This window comes from Centropristis striata, chromosome 16, assembly GCF_030273125.1.
Source record: "Centropristis striata isolate RG_2023a ecotype Rhode Island chromosome 16, C.striata_1.0, whole genome shotgun sequence".
Lineage (NCBI taxonomy): Eukaryota > Metazoa > Chordata > Actinopteri > Perciformes > Serranidae > Centropristis > Centropristis striata.
The window spans coordinates 1,432,840-1,449,509 of NC_081532.1; the positions used below are offsets into that span (position 1 = coordinate 1,432,840).

Genomic DNA, 16,670 nt, shown 5'->3' on the forward strand with positions numbered 1-16,670 from the left:
TTTTGTGTTTTTGTAATTTCTTTGTCTCTTAATGTGTGTTTTTTGTAATTTTGTGTGTGTTTTTGGTGTGTTTTATGTGTGTTTTTTTGTCATTTTTTGTGTTTTATGTGTGTTTTTTGTAATTTTTTGTATTTTTTGTGTGTTTTTTGTGTTCAAAATGTTGATCCAGTAAGTCAAAATGAAAAATAATAATCAGGGTCATATAGGTGAGGTTGTCCTGAAAACAATGATACCAACACGTCATGTCTTTTTTGGTCATTTTGCGTCTTTTGTTTCTTTTTTGGTCATTTTACATCTTTTTATGTCTTTTTTTGGTCTTTTTGTGTCTTTTTTGTTCCTTTTTTTGTGTTTTTTTTTTGTCTTTTTATGTCTTTTTTGGTAATTTTACGTTTTTTGTTTCTTTTTTGGTCATTTTACATCTTTTTGTGTCTTTTTTTGGTCATTTTGTGTCTTTTTACATCTTCTTTTAGTCACAAAATGACCAAAAAAGACAAAAATTGTACAGCGATGAACTGGCCCGAGCAGATTGCACTGAAATTATTAGTTTCTTACCAAGATTTTTTTTTAATCTTTAGATTTAGAAGTGTTAGATAATTTATCTTGTTTTAAGAGTTAATTTCTCATTTTAACCGTTCAACATGCTTATTTCTAGATTTAATAATCTTAATTTAATGCAGCGAGATCATTTCTCTCAGATTTACTGTTTTTATCTTAGACACACCTTTTTTGCAGTGCAGCATTCTCTGCTTTGCCAGAGTAAAATAATCTGCAGCCGTGTGATCAGAAGTCTCATCTGCAAATTAAAGTGTGTGTGTGTGTGTGTTACGGATATAAAACACTCTTATATGTCAGCCAGACTTACAGCTATAGATCGACTATAAAACTCAAGAGGCTCTAGCTCAATCCCCATTTATTTTGAACTCCTTGACTGATATTATCTCCAACCTGGCAATGCAATTACACAGAGCCTGCCATCAATAGTGGATTCCAGCAGTGCAAGCATGACAGAAATCCACTTATTCCATCTGGTATTGATGTCAATTTACTGTTTCATTACAGCTGCAGCTCAGAGAGCAGCACATGATCACAACTGAAGGAGAATCTTATTATGGGACCTTAAAGCAAGTTTAGAAGCACAGCAGATAAATAATGCAACAGATACAATGCGTAATCATGCTCGGCAGACACACAAGCACTTAGAAAGATAGCGATAGATTAGGTGTGAGGACATTGTTCACATGCATATGGATGAGCTGCAGCACACTGCAAGAACTGAACTCTGAGTCAGATTAAATATCTCAGATCAAGAGGATGTATGCTTATGTTTTGTCTGATCAGATATAGCATCTTTTATGTTGGACTGTTTCACTTGTTTGAAGTGTTTTGGTCCTTAATTATCTAAATAATAATAATATGACAGCTTGTTACTGAGATTGTATGACCTATACTGAGTAAATACATGCTGGAAACTAGAATATCAACAGTTACAAAGCTGTTTCATCAACACTTACAAGACTTACAAGACACAAAAAGACGCAAAATGACTAAAAAAAGACACATAATGACACAAAATGACTAAAAAAAGAGCCAAAATAACTAAAAAAAAGACAAAAAATGACAAAAAGGACACAAAATGACTAAAAAAAGACACAAAAGAACTTAAAAAAGACACAAAATGACCAAAAAAAGACACAAAATGACAAAAAAAGACACAAAATGACTAAAAAAAGACACAAAATGACCATAAAAGACACAACATAACTAAAAGAAGACACAAAATGACCAAAAAAAGACACAAAATGTCTAAAAAAAGACACAAAATGACCAAAAAAAGACACAAAATGTCTAAAAAAAATAAGTTTTGGTCCTTAATGATCTAAATCAGATATTACAGCTTGTTACTGAGATTTTATCACCTATACTGAGTAAATACATGCTGGAAACTAGAATATCAACAGTTACAAAGCTGTTTCATCAACACTTACAAGACTTACAAGAAACAAAAAGACCAAAAAAAGACACAACATGACTAAAAAAAGACACAAAATGACCAAAAAAAGACACAAAATGACCAAAAAAAGAGACAAAATGTCTAAAAAAAAAGACACAAAATGACTAAAAAAGCCACAAAATGTTGGACTGTTTCCCTTGTTTGAAGTGTTTTGGTCCTTAATGATCTAAATCAGATATTACAGCTTGTTACTGAGATTTTATGACCTATACTGAGTAAATACATGCTGGAAACTAGAATATCAACAGTTACAAAGCTGTTTCACCAACACTTACAAGAGTCAAGAGTCTTGGGCTATTTTGTCCATTTTTTTTATCCTTTTCATCTCTTTTTGTGTCTTTTTTGTGTCTTTTTGGTCACTTGTGTCTTTTTTTGTCATTTTGTGTCTTCTGTGGGGTTTTTTTGGTCATTTTGTCTTTTCATTTTGTGTGTTTTTTGGTCATTTTGTTTCTTTTGGTGTCTTTTTTGGTCATTTTGTGTAATTTTGTGTCTTTTTTTAGTCACTTTGTGTCTTTTTTTTGTTATTTTGTGTCTTTTTTAGTCCTTTAGTTCAACATAAAATGTGATTTTGAATCTTTTTTTTTTATTTCAAAACACTATCATGCTCAATAAAGAACTTTAAATGTGTCAAATGTGACCAAAGGTGTCAAATCTACCATATAAGAGGGTTCCATCCAGTTCTATCATTTGATACTAAATCTATTTGAGCTTGTCTCCAGTTTTACTTGGTATATCATCATCAAACTGAAACTGGCCTCATGGAGTTTACAGCCAGAACTTTAGAGGTAAATGTACAGTAGGGCTCCACGCTGCTTTGTTTTCTAGTCTGGATGGAGGCAACAAGTCTGATTATTTGGAGCTTTTAGACACTCCACAGGGTTAACTATCTTTGCCATCTTGTGCTTGGATCCCACAACAGAGAGACGCTGCAGTGAATGCTGCAGTTTCAGTTGACGTTCAGTCAGTTTTGTCATACAAACATTCAAGACATGCACCTTTTATCCTGCACACATGCAACTTAAAAGAACAGTGCAGAAGCCCTGCAGTAAATGTTATAGTTTGGGTGTAGGACGCACAGATGCGCCACCAACACCACCAACAGCCTCATTGGCTCCCATATTAAAAACGCAGGATTTCTGTAGAAAAGCATATTTAACAGTTTCTTTAGATCGCTCTAACAAAGCTATTTTTTTATTTTTCTGGAAAAAAAACATATGTAGACGTTCAGGAAGAACTCAGGACGCTCAAAGTGAAGTCGGATCAATGATAGGTATTATGGTTTTGCCAAAAATGCTTTCTGTTCGAGGCCAGAAATTCCAGTCTGTCCACCTCTGTTACGGAACATTCAGCAGTTGGTGGCAGTTAATTCTGTTGATTGCTTTGATTGCTTTACTTTTGTGACGTTAATAGAGTTGTGTTTATGTGTAATAGGGCTGTCAATTTAACTCATTGTTTAAAGCTGCTGTTTGTTGTGTTGGATTATACATGAGTTCATGATATTGTTATAGTTGCGAGGACTCTCTGTCCTCGTCTCTTCGTCTCTTTGTCTCTTACTGGATTTGCTGCAGTTGCTAAAGTTGATAAATGAGGAAAAAGCTGGAATGTTTTTTGGGGTTGAAAGTGAGAAAGTGTGACTCTGCGAACAGTATTGATCAGGGAAATGTCTGCGTCAGGTGAAACACTTGGAGCCTCACCAACCTCATCCTCTCTAATTTGTAGTCTGGCTCCTAGTCAGACCACGAGGAAAGTTAGAGTCCGAGGTCGAGTCCCTCCGGCTCCTCTTCCTGCTCCTCCATCTGCTTTATGATCTGCTGACGGCTCATTTGGGTGATTGTCATGAAGCCAAAATTTTGCATTGAAGTGAATGGGACGGCTGAAAAAAAATGAGCGAAAAAGAACAATAATTGGAGGTTTTTAAACGTCTACTTCTCCGGCATAGTTACACCTAGAGACTCCATTTAAACTTTAAACAGTAGACACAAGTCTTGTGTATCGGTGTATTAATCCATGTTTCAATAGGTCATATAGTTTTTGATCAATCCCTGTTCAATGACCATGATCATTTTTGGAGAAATTCTGAGATTATAATGGGTGTGTATTGCACGGAATGTTCGTGTCACAGTGTGTGACATCATCGCCAGAGTGTAGAGGGAGAGAAGAAACTGTCAAAAAATAAATTTGAAAACTGCGCTCCAGGCCGCAAATTCCACTCTACAGAAATAATTTATACATAGAAACGTAGGAAAATTAGTCTTCTCCCTCACAATCCTCTGGTAAAGCTGTCAGAGTTATAGTTTGGGCGTAGGACGCACAGATGATCCACCAACACCACCAACAGCCTCATTGGCTCCCATATTAAAAACGCAGGAAGATTTCTGAAAAAGGGAGATGGAACAGTTTTTTTAGATCGCTCTAACAAAGCTATTTTTTCATTTTTCTTAAAAAAAATCATATGTAGATGTTCAGGAAGAACTCAGGACGCTCTAAGTGAAGTCGGATCAATGATAGGTATTATGGTTTTGCCAAAAATGCTTTCTGTTCGAGGCCAGAAATTCCAGTCCACCTCTGGCTGCTGTCACTGTTCCAGACCATTCAACACTTGGTGTCAGTTAATTCTGTTGATTGATCTGCTCTGATTGCCTTTGATCCTTTGATGCGATTACAGTTACAGATACACACACACACACACACACACACACTCCTCACATTTTGCTCACAGTGTCTCTAAAAATGTCAGAAAATACCTTAACAATTTTAGCCCTTTGATGCACAACATCGGTCTAAAATGACCCTCATTCATTTCCTTCATATTTCAAAAATTCTTTAAATATCTTGTTTTTGATAACAACCAATCATTATTTCCATTTTGCCTCTCATACTTTATGAAGAAAAAAAGTTTTTGTATTACTACATAGCTAACTACTTGGCTAAGCAAGCTACTTAGCTAAATACTTAGCCAAGAAGTTAGCTAAGTAGTTAGCTTAGCAAGCTACTTAGTTAATACTTAGCCAAGAAGTTAGCTAAGTAGTTAGCTTAGCAAGCTACCTAGCTTAATACTTCGCCAAGAAGTTAGCTAAGCAGTTAGCTTAGCATGCTACTTAAGTAAAAAAAATGGATATGGGTCATTTTTGACCCATGTTGTGCATTAGAAGAGTAGTGACACAAAAAGGGATTTTATTAAAAAATGAATAAAGGAAAATATAAAATTAGGATGTATGATGATCAAAAACAAACTAATTGAGGAAAACCTGGAATACTGAATGATGAAAATAATTTATTGTAAAGATAGGGTGGATTCGGGTAATGTGGGACACTTAAGGTTTGGCTGGTTTATTTCCTGCTTAAAGTAAATATAGTCATCAAAACCTTTACTATTGGTCTACCATGTGACTGAAATTACATAAAATATTTTTTAATTTAGAAAAATATAACAAAGTCAAAATTGCAAAAAGTGTCCCACATTACCCGAATTCACCCTATAGAACATAAAAACTCATACATATCGGGTCACTTTAGACCCATGTTGTGCATCAAAGGGTTAAAATAGATTATAAATTCATATTAAACAATGACTTTAGATTGTATAAGTTATAAAGGGTCAAAGAAAATGTGTATTCAATGCTCTTGGGTTTTGCTATGAGCTGCAGCATGTTCATGAGAATCACCCTGCTGCTAATTTTCCTCTTTTTCCACTAGATTGATCCTCTTCTCCCGTACGTAGCTAACTACTTGGCTTAGCAAGCTACTTAGCTAAATACTTAGCCAAGAAGTTAGCTAAGTACTTAGCTTAGCAAGCTACCTAGCTAAATACTTAGCCAAGAAGTTAGCTAAGTAGTTAGCTTAGCAAGCTACTTAGCTAAAAAAAAATGGATACGGGTCATTTTTGACCCATGTTGTGCATTAGAAGAGTAATGACACAAAAAGGGATTTTATTAAAAAATGAATAAAGGAAAATATAAAATTAGGATGTATGATGATCAAAAACAAACTAATTAAGGAAAACCTGGAATACTGAATGATGAAAATAATTTATTGTAAAGATAGGGTGGATTCGGGTAATGTGGGACACTTAAGGTTTGGCTGGTTTATTTCCTGCTTAAAGTAAATATAGTCATCAAAACCTTTACGATTGGTCTACCATGTGACTGAAATTACATAAAATATTTTTTAATTTAGAAAAATATAACAAAGTCAAAATTGCAAAAAGTGTCCCACATTACCCGAATTCACCCTATAGAACATAAAAACTCATACATACCGGGTCACTTTAGACCCATGTTGTGCATCAAAGGGTTAAAATAGATTATAAATTCATATTAAACAGTGACTTTAGATTGTATAAGTTATAAAGGGTCAAAGAAAATGTGTATTCAATGCTCTTGGGTTTTTGCTATGAGCTGCAGCATGTTCATAAGAATCACCCATTTGCTAATTTTCCTCTTTTTCCACTAAATTGATCCTCTTCTCCCGTACGTAGCTAACTACTTGGCTTAGCAAGCTACTTAGCTAAATACTTAGCCAAGAAGTTAGCTAAGTACTTAGCTTAGCAAGCTACCTAGCTAAATACTTAGCCAAGAAGTTAGCTAAGTAGTTAGCTTAGCAAGCTACTTAAGTAAAAAAAATGGATATGGGTCATTTTTGACCCATGTTGTGCATTAGAAGAGTAATGACACAAAAAGGGATTTTATTAAAAAATGAATAAAGGAAAACATAAAATTAGGATGTATGATGATCAAAAACAAACTAATTAAGGAAAACCTGGAATACTGAATGATGAAAATAATTTATTACAAAGATATAGAACATAAAAACTCATACATATCAGGTCACTTTAGACCCATGTTGTGCATCAAAGGGTTAAAATAGATTATAAATTCATATTAAACAGTGACTTTAGACTGTATAAGTTACAAAGGGTCAAATAAAATGTGTATTCAATGCTCTTGGGTTTCTGCTATGAGCTGCAGCATGTTCATAAGAATCACCCATTTGCTAATTTTCCTCTTTTTCCGCTAAATTGATCCTCTTCTTCCCACTTTTAACCTCCAGGTGTACCACTGTCTTTAGCCTGAGGGGGGCAGCAGAATGCCGGAGCAGAGCAACGACTACCGTGTGGTGGTGTTCGGGGCGGGCGGCGTGGGGAAGAGCTCCCTGGTCCTGCGCTTCGTGAAGGGGACCTTCAGGGACACCTACATCCCCACGGTGGAGGACACCTACCGCCAGGTGATCAGCTGTGATAAGAGCGTGTGCACGCTGCAGATCACCGACACCACGGGGAGCCACCAGTTCCCCGCCATGCAGCGCCTGTCCATCTCCAAAGGCCACGCCTTCATCCTGGTCTACTCCATCACCAGCAAACAGTCCCTGGAGGAGCTCAAACCCATCTACCAGCAGGTGGGAGCCATGATGGATTTATTACCATTAACCCTTAACCCTATAAAGCCAAGTGTATCATATTAGATACAGTCATTTTTGAGACCTCTACATCAGCGGTTCCCAAACTTTTTTAGCCGTGCACCTCCTTCTATGTCCAAACTGGGTTGACGCACCCCCAATCCCCCACACCTTCAAAAAAACCAAAATGCAATAAGAGTTTTTATAGCCATATTAAAGGTGGAGGATGATGACAGGCTCAGGATCAGAGGCAGAAAGCAGATCAGTTGGGAAAATGTTATAATATTTTGAACAAAAATGCGTTGAACAAAAATTGCAGCAAATTTAAATGAGCGTGGAGTGAACACAACCCCGTCATCATAACACAGGTTGGAAAAATGATCCAAGAACAAGAAGATAACTTCTTCTACGCTTCATTATAAGATCAAAAACAACCAAAAATAGATGCAAAAATGACCAAAGATGACACAAAATTATCAAAATAGACACAAATTGACCAAAAATACATGTAAAAATTACCAAACAACCAAAAAATAGATGCAAAAATGACCAAAGTAGATGCAAAAATGAACAATAAATGACATAAAATTGAATAGCCTGTATTTATTAATTAATTAATAACATGTCTTTATTGTGTGGGGGGAAAAAAATGTAATTGTGTCATTATCAGACCGCCATTACATTTTTCATCTCGCGCACCCCCTAGCAGCAGCTCACGCACCCCCAGGGGTCCACGCACCACACTTTGGGAATCCCTGCTCTACATCATCAAAAACCTGATGTATACATGTGTTGAAGATAAACAAACTGAGCAACAAATTGCACAAAAATACCAGATGTAGCAAAAATGATATGCAGGTTCCACAAGTGGATCAGTCATTGCTGCATTAAAAAACTTCATATCAGCAGATGTATGATTATTATTATTATTAGTTATATGGAAAAAATATGTATTTTGCATGTTTGAGGAAAAAGGAAAAGTTAAAAATGTTGTTGTTTGATGTTTTTGTTAGTTCAAGAAAAACAAACTGTGAGCAACAAATTGCACAAAAAGACGTGATGTATCAAATATGATACAAATTAGAATTCATATATGCAATTTATTTATTTTTTAAAATTTCGTCAGCAAGTTAATAAGCACTCGGTTTTAAAAAAAATTGAATTTTCTGGCAATTATTTCATGGTTCAGGCTTTATAGGGTTAATAATAGGGCTTTTGTCTCGTAAATCTGCAACTTTTTTCGAGCAGATTTGCCACTTTAAATCTCTTAAATCTGCAGCTTTTTTTCTTGTAGATTTGCCACTTTAATCTAGTAAATTTGCAACTCAGAGCCTCTCCTGAGGACGCTGATGTATATAAAAATGGGGTATTTAAATATCTTCCATGCCTCGCCCAAACTAGCCCACAAATATGAGGTGAAGTTTGGAAATATTCAAATTTCAACCCTAGAGAATATTGGAGGATATTAAATACAGCCAGAATGTGTAAAAAAAATAAAAAAACATACGGACCAGGGGAGGGGGGCAATATTTTGAGAAAAAAAGTTTACGAGATTAAAGTGTCAAATCTACAAGAAAAAATGTGCAGATTTATGAGATTTAAAGTGGTGAATCTGCGAGAAAAAAGTAGTTTTTTCCCCCACTTTTGTCTCGTCAATCTGCAACTTTTTTCCAGCAGATTTGCTACTTTAAATCTCTTAAATCTGCAGTTTTTTTTCTTGTAGATTTGCCACTTTAATCTAGTAAATTTGCAACTCAGAGCCTCTCCTGAGGACGCTGATGTATATAAAAATGGGGTATTTAAATATATTCCATGCCTCGCCCAAACTAGCCCACAAATATGAGGTGAAGTTTGGAAATATTCAAATTTCAACCCTAGAGAATATTGGAGGATATTACATACAGCCAGAATGTGTAAAAAAAAACATACGGACCCGGGGAGGGGGGTAATATTTTGAGAAAAAAAGTTTACGAGATTAAAGTGTCAAATCTACGAGAAAAAATGTGCAGATTTATGAGATTTAAAGTGATGAATCTGCAAGAAAAAATTGTTTTTTCCCCACTTTTGTCTCGTAAATCTGCAACTTTTTTCCAGCAGATTTGCCACTTTAAATCTCTTAAATCTGAATCCATACACTGCAAAAACCAACTGACAATGAAAAATGCTTTTGAAATATAATTTAAACTCCATGCAACTAAAACTCACAACTGGAGCCAATATTTGAGGTAAAAACTCACCATATTCAACAGTTGAAGAGATTGAAAAGCATGAAAAAGCTCACAATGTCAATCCTAAAAACAAGTCTTTACACCAGACTGAAATCCCTGTGAAGAGGTTATTCACTCATTTTTGTTACATAATAATAATACTTTTGTTTTTGTTTGGTCATTTTGTGTCTTTTTGTGTCATTTTTGTCTTTTTTTTGGTCATTTTGTGTCATTTTTGTGTCTTTTTTTTGTCAATTTGTGTCATTTTTGTGTCTTTTTGTCTTTTTTGGGGGTCCTTTTGTGTCCTTTTTTGGTCATTTTTTTGTCTTTTTTGTCATTTTGCGTCTTTTTGTCTCTTTTTTGGTCACTTTTTTGTCTTTTTGTGTCTTTTGTGTATTTTTTTAGTCTTATTGTGTCGTTTTTTGGTAATTTTGTGTCTTTTTTGGTCTTTTTTGATCTTTTTTAGTTATTTTGTGTCTTTTTTTGGTCATTTTGTGTCTTATTTGGTCATTTTTATGTATTTGTGTATTATTCACTCATTTTAGTTACAAAAAGACACATATTCTTAAAATAGGCACATTAAGCTATGGTCAGTAGCTAAATTATACTCAAAACAAGATAATTAAAATACTATTGATAGCTATAAGAAGAAAATACTGGTAAGCTTCATGTTTTTTGCAGTGTAATGGGTTAAAATTACCACCAAACTAACCTTTTTATAATGTGCACTGATCAGCTAGAGCACACACTGCAAAAAACAACTAACAAAAAATGAGAAATAAATAACTAGAATTAAGCAAATACATGCTGGAAAAAATATATCCAGAAACTGGAAAAACCAATGATAGCTTGAAATAAATCCAAATATACTTATTTTGAGCAATTGTAATTTGAAAAGCCTGACTGTAGTAACATTAAAAGAAGCAGCAATACTTGAAATAACCATGTTTTGGTGGATAGAAAATGGTTTTGAAATAACATTAAAACTACATGCTAAAACTACTAATTAACTAATGAACTAAATCTCTCAATTGGAGCCAATATCAACAGTTGAATAGCTTGAAAAGCATAAAAAAGCTCACAATGTCAATCCTAAAAAAGACTTTAAAACAATAATATAATTACATTAGCGCATAATAATAATAATAATAATAATAATTAAGATAATATTGCTAGGTATAAAAAGAAAATACTTTGTTAGCTTCATGTTTTTTGCAGTGTAATGTGTTAAAATTACCACCAAACTAACCTTTTTATAATGTGCACTGACCAGCTAGAGCACACACTGCAAAAAACAACTAACAAAAAATGAGAAATAAATAACTAGAATTAAGCAAATACATGCTGGAAAAAATATATCCAGAAACTGGAAAAACCAATGATAGCTTGAAATAAATCCAAATATACTTATTTTGAGCAATTGTAATTTGAAAAGCCTGACTGTAGTAACATTAAAAGAAGCAGCAATACTTGAAATAACCATGTTTTGGTGGATAGAAAATGGTTTTGAAATAACATTAAAACTACATGCTAAAACTACTAATTAACTAATGAACTAAATCTCTCAATTGGAGCCAATATCAACAGTTGAATAGCTTGAAAAGCATAAAAAAGCTCACAATGTCAATCCTAAAAACAAGTCTTTACACAAGACTGAAATCCCTGTGAAGAGGTTATTCACTCATTTCTGTTACATAATAATAATACTTTTTTTTTTGTTTGGTCATTTTGTGTCTTTTTTTGCTCATTTTGTGTCTTTTTGTGTCATTTTTGTCTTTTTTTTTTGTCATTTTGTGTCATTTTTGTGTCTTTTTGTCTTTTTTGGGGGTCATTTTGTGCCCTTTTTTGGTCATTTTTGTGTCTTTTTGTGTCTTTTTTGTCTTTTTGTGTATTTTTTTAGTCTTATTGTGTTGTTTTTTGGTAATTTTGTGTCTTTTTTGGTCTTTTTTAGTCATTTTGTGTCTTTTTTTGGTCATTTTGTGTCTTAGATGGTCATTTTTATGTATTTGTGTATTATTCACTCATTTTAGTTACAAAAAGACACATGTTCTTAAAATAAGCACATAAAGCTATGGTCAGTAGCTAAATTATGCTCAAAACAAGATAATTAAAATACTATTGCTAGCTATAAGAAGAAAATACTTTGTTAGCTTCATGTTTTTTGCAGTGTAATGTGTAAAATCACCACTAAATTAACCTTTTTATAATGTGCTGCTCTGACCTGCTGCAGCGTAACAACCACTGTCCTTATTTCATCTCCCTGGTTGCCGCTGCAGGTCTTGGCTATAAAAGGCAACGTGGAGGCCATCCCCATCATGCTGGTGGGCAACAAGAGCGACGAGACCCAGCGGGAGGTGGAGACCAAGGACGGCGAGGCCCAGGCCAACCAGTGGAAGTGCGCCTTCATGGAGACGTCGGCCAAGACCAACCACAACGTGACGGAGCTCTTCCAGGAGCTCCTCAACCTGGACAAGAAGAGGAACATGAGCCTCAACATCGACGGCAAGCGCTCAGGGAAGCAGTCCCGCGCCGAGAGACTGAAGGGGAAATGCAGCGTGATGTAAACCATAAAGAGGAGGAGAGAGGGAGGAGGAGAGAGAGAGAAGAGGGAAGAAATACGAGGAGGAAATCATGGAGGAAATGGCGGGAAAAAAGAGAGAGGAGGGACTCAGTGGCGGTTCTAGTTTTACTGTTTGGGCCAGTGTTTAATCAGAGGGGCACGTTAGCGCGTTAAAACATGGCAAAGATGATATTTAAGCATTCAAAACCTTTATTTTAGCTCATTTAAACATCTCATTTAAGTATATTTGGAAGATACAAATACATTGATTTAAACAGTAAACAGTTTTTTTTGTACGACAATGACATTTCTCATTTTTGTGCACAATCATTTTTTTTATTTTGAAAGTGCAGTACAGTCAGAATGGTCTTTATTTATATTTTAATTGTGCAATAATTTATTGCACAATTAAACTATTATATTTTTTTGTATGATAAATGACATTTCTCATTTTTGTGCACAATCATTTTTTTTTATTTTGAAAGTGCAGTACAGTCAGAATGATCTTTATTTATATATATATACACACACAATATTTTATTGCACAATTAAACTATTATACAATGTACACATTCTGGGTTCCTTTTGTGTACAATGAGATACTGGGTAACACTTTACAATAACCATCATTTATAAATGGTAAACAGATATTACCAGATTTAATAATGTTTAATCATCATTTATAAACCGTATATAGCCCATTTAGAATGGTAAATACATAATTGTATTAATGTTTAACTAACTAAATCATTTAAAATGGCTAATAGATGGTATATTAATGTAAGTTTATAGTTACTTTACCATTAACAAACAATTACTTTTTAATCAATAGTTTATTATTATTCATATACCTTTAACAAATTGGTTAAAAACATTTAAATATGTATAGCACTTTGTAAATGGTTAATAACTGGTTTATAAACCATCTATAAACATCATTTAGTTGGTTATTATAAAGTGTCACCAGATATTGTTTGAACAAGAAAAAAAGGTTAGAATTGTTCCATTGTTCATCGTTATAAATGGATCATTTTATTATTAATTAGACACTATAGGGGCCACAGCAGGGGCCAAAGGCTTTTTCACAGGGGCAGTGGCCCCTGGAGGCCCCTGGAGGCCCCCTGGAGGCCCCTGGAGGCCCCTGGAGGCCCCTGGGTAGAACCGCCACTGGAGGGACTCACTTAAAACGTGTGGAAGGTAAACGGAGATCTCATCATCCACATCTCCTCCGTTTGACTGGTGCATCAAACACAACTCAGCTCTTATTTTGTAAACATGCAGGATTTCAGTTGGGAGCTTTACATCCATGTGCATTCTGCTGAAATCAAAAGGAGAGAGGAAGAGGAAGAGGAAGAGGAAGAGGAGGGACGCAGAATATCAGAAAAAAAGGCAAATTAAAAGCGAGTCGCCGATGGTTCAGCTGTAAACGCCGATGGTTCAGCTGTAAACGCCGATGGTTCAGCTGTAAACGCCGATGGTCGTCGTGGATTTCTGCATCATCGAGACGTTGGACTGCAATAAAACCACAGAGCAGCACCAAAAGACTTTCTGATCCACAAGATTTAAAAAATTCAGTGTCCTCTCTCACTTCTTCATCCCCAGCATCCTCATCCTCCACATAACCCGACCCACACTATAACAAATAGAGAGAAATGTGGTAACACTTTACAATAACCATCTAAGAGATGGTTTATAAACCAATTATTAACCATTTACAAAATTCTAATCTTTAAATGTTTTCAAACAATCTCTTTAAAGGTATAACAATCATTTTTGAAATAATTTACATACTTAATATGGTGTTAAAAATGTTATAATGAGTGCAAAACTATTAATAAACTAATAATTATAATGTAATTGTTAAAAGTAACTATCAACTTACATTAATATACCATTTATTTGGCATTTATAAATTATAGTTCAACATTAAGAAATGTTCTATTTATTCTAAATGGCCTATATATGGTTTATAAATGATGATTAAACATTAATAAACTATCTGTTTACCATTTATAAATGATGGTTATTGTAAAGTGTTACCAGAAATGTATCTGTAACAGAGTCAACAAAGTTAGTTAAGATCACTCATCTGGTAGAAAAACTATTTTAACCCTTGATATTCATTGAAATACTTGCAAATTCCAAATTTCAACCCTAGAGAATATTGGGGGATATTACATACAGCCAGAATGTGTCAAAAAAACAACAACATATGCACCCGGGGGAGGGGGGTAATATTTTGAGATTTTGAGAAAAAAGTTTACGAGATTAAGGTGTCAAATCTACGAGAAAAAATGTGCAGATTTATGAGATTTAAAGTGGTGAATCTGCAAGAAAAAAGTAGTTTTTTTCCCACTTTTGTCTCATAAATCTGCAACTTTTCTCGAGCAGATTTGCCACTTTAAATCTCTTAAATCTGCACATTTTCTTCTTATAGTTTTGCCACTTTAATCTAGTAAATTTGCAACTCTGAGGACGCTGATGTATATAAACTTGGGGTATTTAAATATATTCCGTCCCTCGCCCAAACTAGTCCGCAAATCTGAGGTGAAGTTTGTAAATCTCCTCATCTCCTCGCCCTCGTCGTCCCTCCTGACGGATGAAAACAGACTTTACCTACTTTACCTTTTTTCTCCAGCTGTCATTAAGTTTAAAAGAAAAAACTCATCTCTGAACTCTTTAAATGTCCTCATGTGAAGTGGAGAAGGCATGCACACACCACGCAACAATCCTTTTAAGACTCTCATGTAGTTCAGAGGAACTCTGGATGAAAAGAAGCTGGACTCATCAAACACAGGAAACAGAAAATACAAGTCTGCCTTGTCTACGAGGACGATACACTCGGATAATCATTGCCAAGCCGTAAGTAAGAAAGAGGAAAAAGGGATGATTTTCGGTTCTGAAATCAAGAATGTCAGTTTGCTTTGGCACTTTTTCATGTGAAGGTTTCTCTTCTTTTTGCCTTTTTTTCTTGTTCGGTTGCTATACAATGCTCTTTAAATTCATGTAAGTAGTAAAAAAAAAAAAAAACTTTAAAAAAGTCCTTAAACAAAAAGCACACAGAGAAAAAAAATGAATAAATAAATAAGGGATGTAACATTTGCTCCGTGCAGATTATTCAGTGCGACCTGAATATCGCTACATTCTGTTTCCTCTTTGGTTTGCTTTGGCCACATTACCTCTCATACACTCGTACGGGCATCAGTGAACAGGAAACAGAATGGGGTCACACACACACACACACATATATATATATATATAATACAATACAGGCAAAAAGTTTAGAAGCAAGGACAATACAGGCCAAAAATCTTCAATTTTCTGTTCACAATGACTTTTTTTAAAAAACAGTATGAATTCTTTGGATTTTTAGATGTATTTACTGCATGATCCGACTAGTTTCATTGAATTGAATTGAATAAATGTGAACAAAAAAGAAGAAGGGCTCAGTTTTAGGGTTAAAAAGATTTGCAAGAGTCACAACTTCAGTGCAAAAGTAACAAAAAACTACAAATTAAATGAACAAACTTAAAAAGTTTGCATTATTCACTTTAGCTCTTTGGCTTTTGAGAGTTTGCAGAAAAAAAAAATATATATATTGTATACGCCGTGCTGTTGTTAAAGCCAGAAGAAGAAAGCAAAGTCCAAGATAGAAAAAACCCAAAACCCCGAAAATTATAGTTTTAAAGTGACTTTTTATATAATAATCACATTAATTTTGTTGCAAAGTATACCAATGAAACTTTGATCTTTTTTTGCACAAATCTGATCTTGCTTCCAAACTTTTGGCCTCTAGTGCACACACACACACACACACACACACACACACACACACACACACACTTACAGCATGCGCACAAATGCATCCATGCAAGTGTCGAAAAAAATCGTCTGAGTTTCTGTCGACTGATCCATGAAGACAAACAGGGCTCGCTCAGCCTCAATGCCCTCACATTGCACTTTATATCATAAACACACACACACCTGCACACACACACAACTGTAATTTGTCATGTTTCTGCCTACGTTATGTATTTATAATCTCCGCTTAACACTAAATATCCTCCTGGAGCCGTTAAACAGCTCCACTGTATGTCCAAAGTGCATGTAAACGCCCTTTTTTTTGTCACGCGGGAGCTCTGAATCTGTACGCGAAGTACACAGGACAGCCAAAAGCACAATACTTTTTTACCGACATATCTATTTGTATATTTTTTTGTGTTTCTATTTTTTTTTGTACCTTATTTTTCCTTTTTTTTGTCTTCTTTTTGTGTGATTTTCATCCTTAACATTTATTCACCGGTCCTGAACATGGAGGAACAATCACATAGCTCGTCGTCATGACAACACAGTGCTCTTCGTCTCGATATCGATGTAATAATAAAGTGTTTTTATTTGTCCGGTACATGGCACAATAAGGGTTGTGGTTCTGCTGAACAACAGGGTATCGTGATGGGGAGAATGGTTTAGTCGTGGTGGTGAAACACAGAAATTAAAA

The 16,670-nt window shown here is 34.7% G+C and overlaps 1 protein-coding gene across 1 annotated transcript in view; it reads left to right on the top strand.

Annotated features, from left to right (window-relative positions):
* LOC131988115 (GTP-binding protein Di-Ras1-like) overlaps nt 1–16,363 on the top strand; it is a 37,009-nt gene extending 20,646 nt beyond the window's left edge. The window contains exons 2-3 of the mRNA XM_059353139.1: nt 7,061–7,405; nt 11,889–16,363. Of these exons, the coding sequence (XP_059209122.1) occupies nt 7,097–7,405; nt 11,889–12,176 (597 nt within the window). The 5' untranslated portion in view covers nt 7,061–7,096 and the 3' untranslated portion in view covers nt 12,177–16,363. The remainder of the gene's footprint in view (nt 1–7,060; nt 7,406–11,888) is intronic.
* The last annotated feature ends 307 nt before the right edge of the window (nt 16,364–16,670 follow it).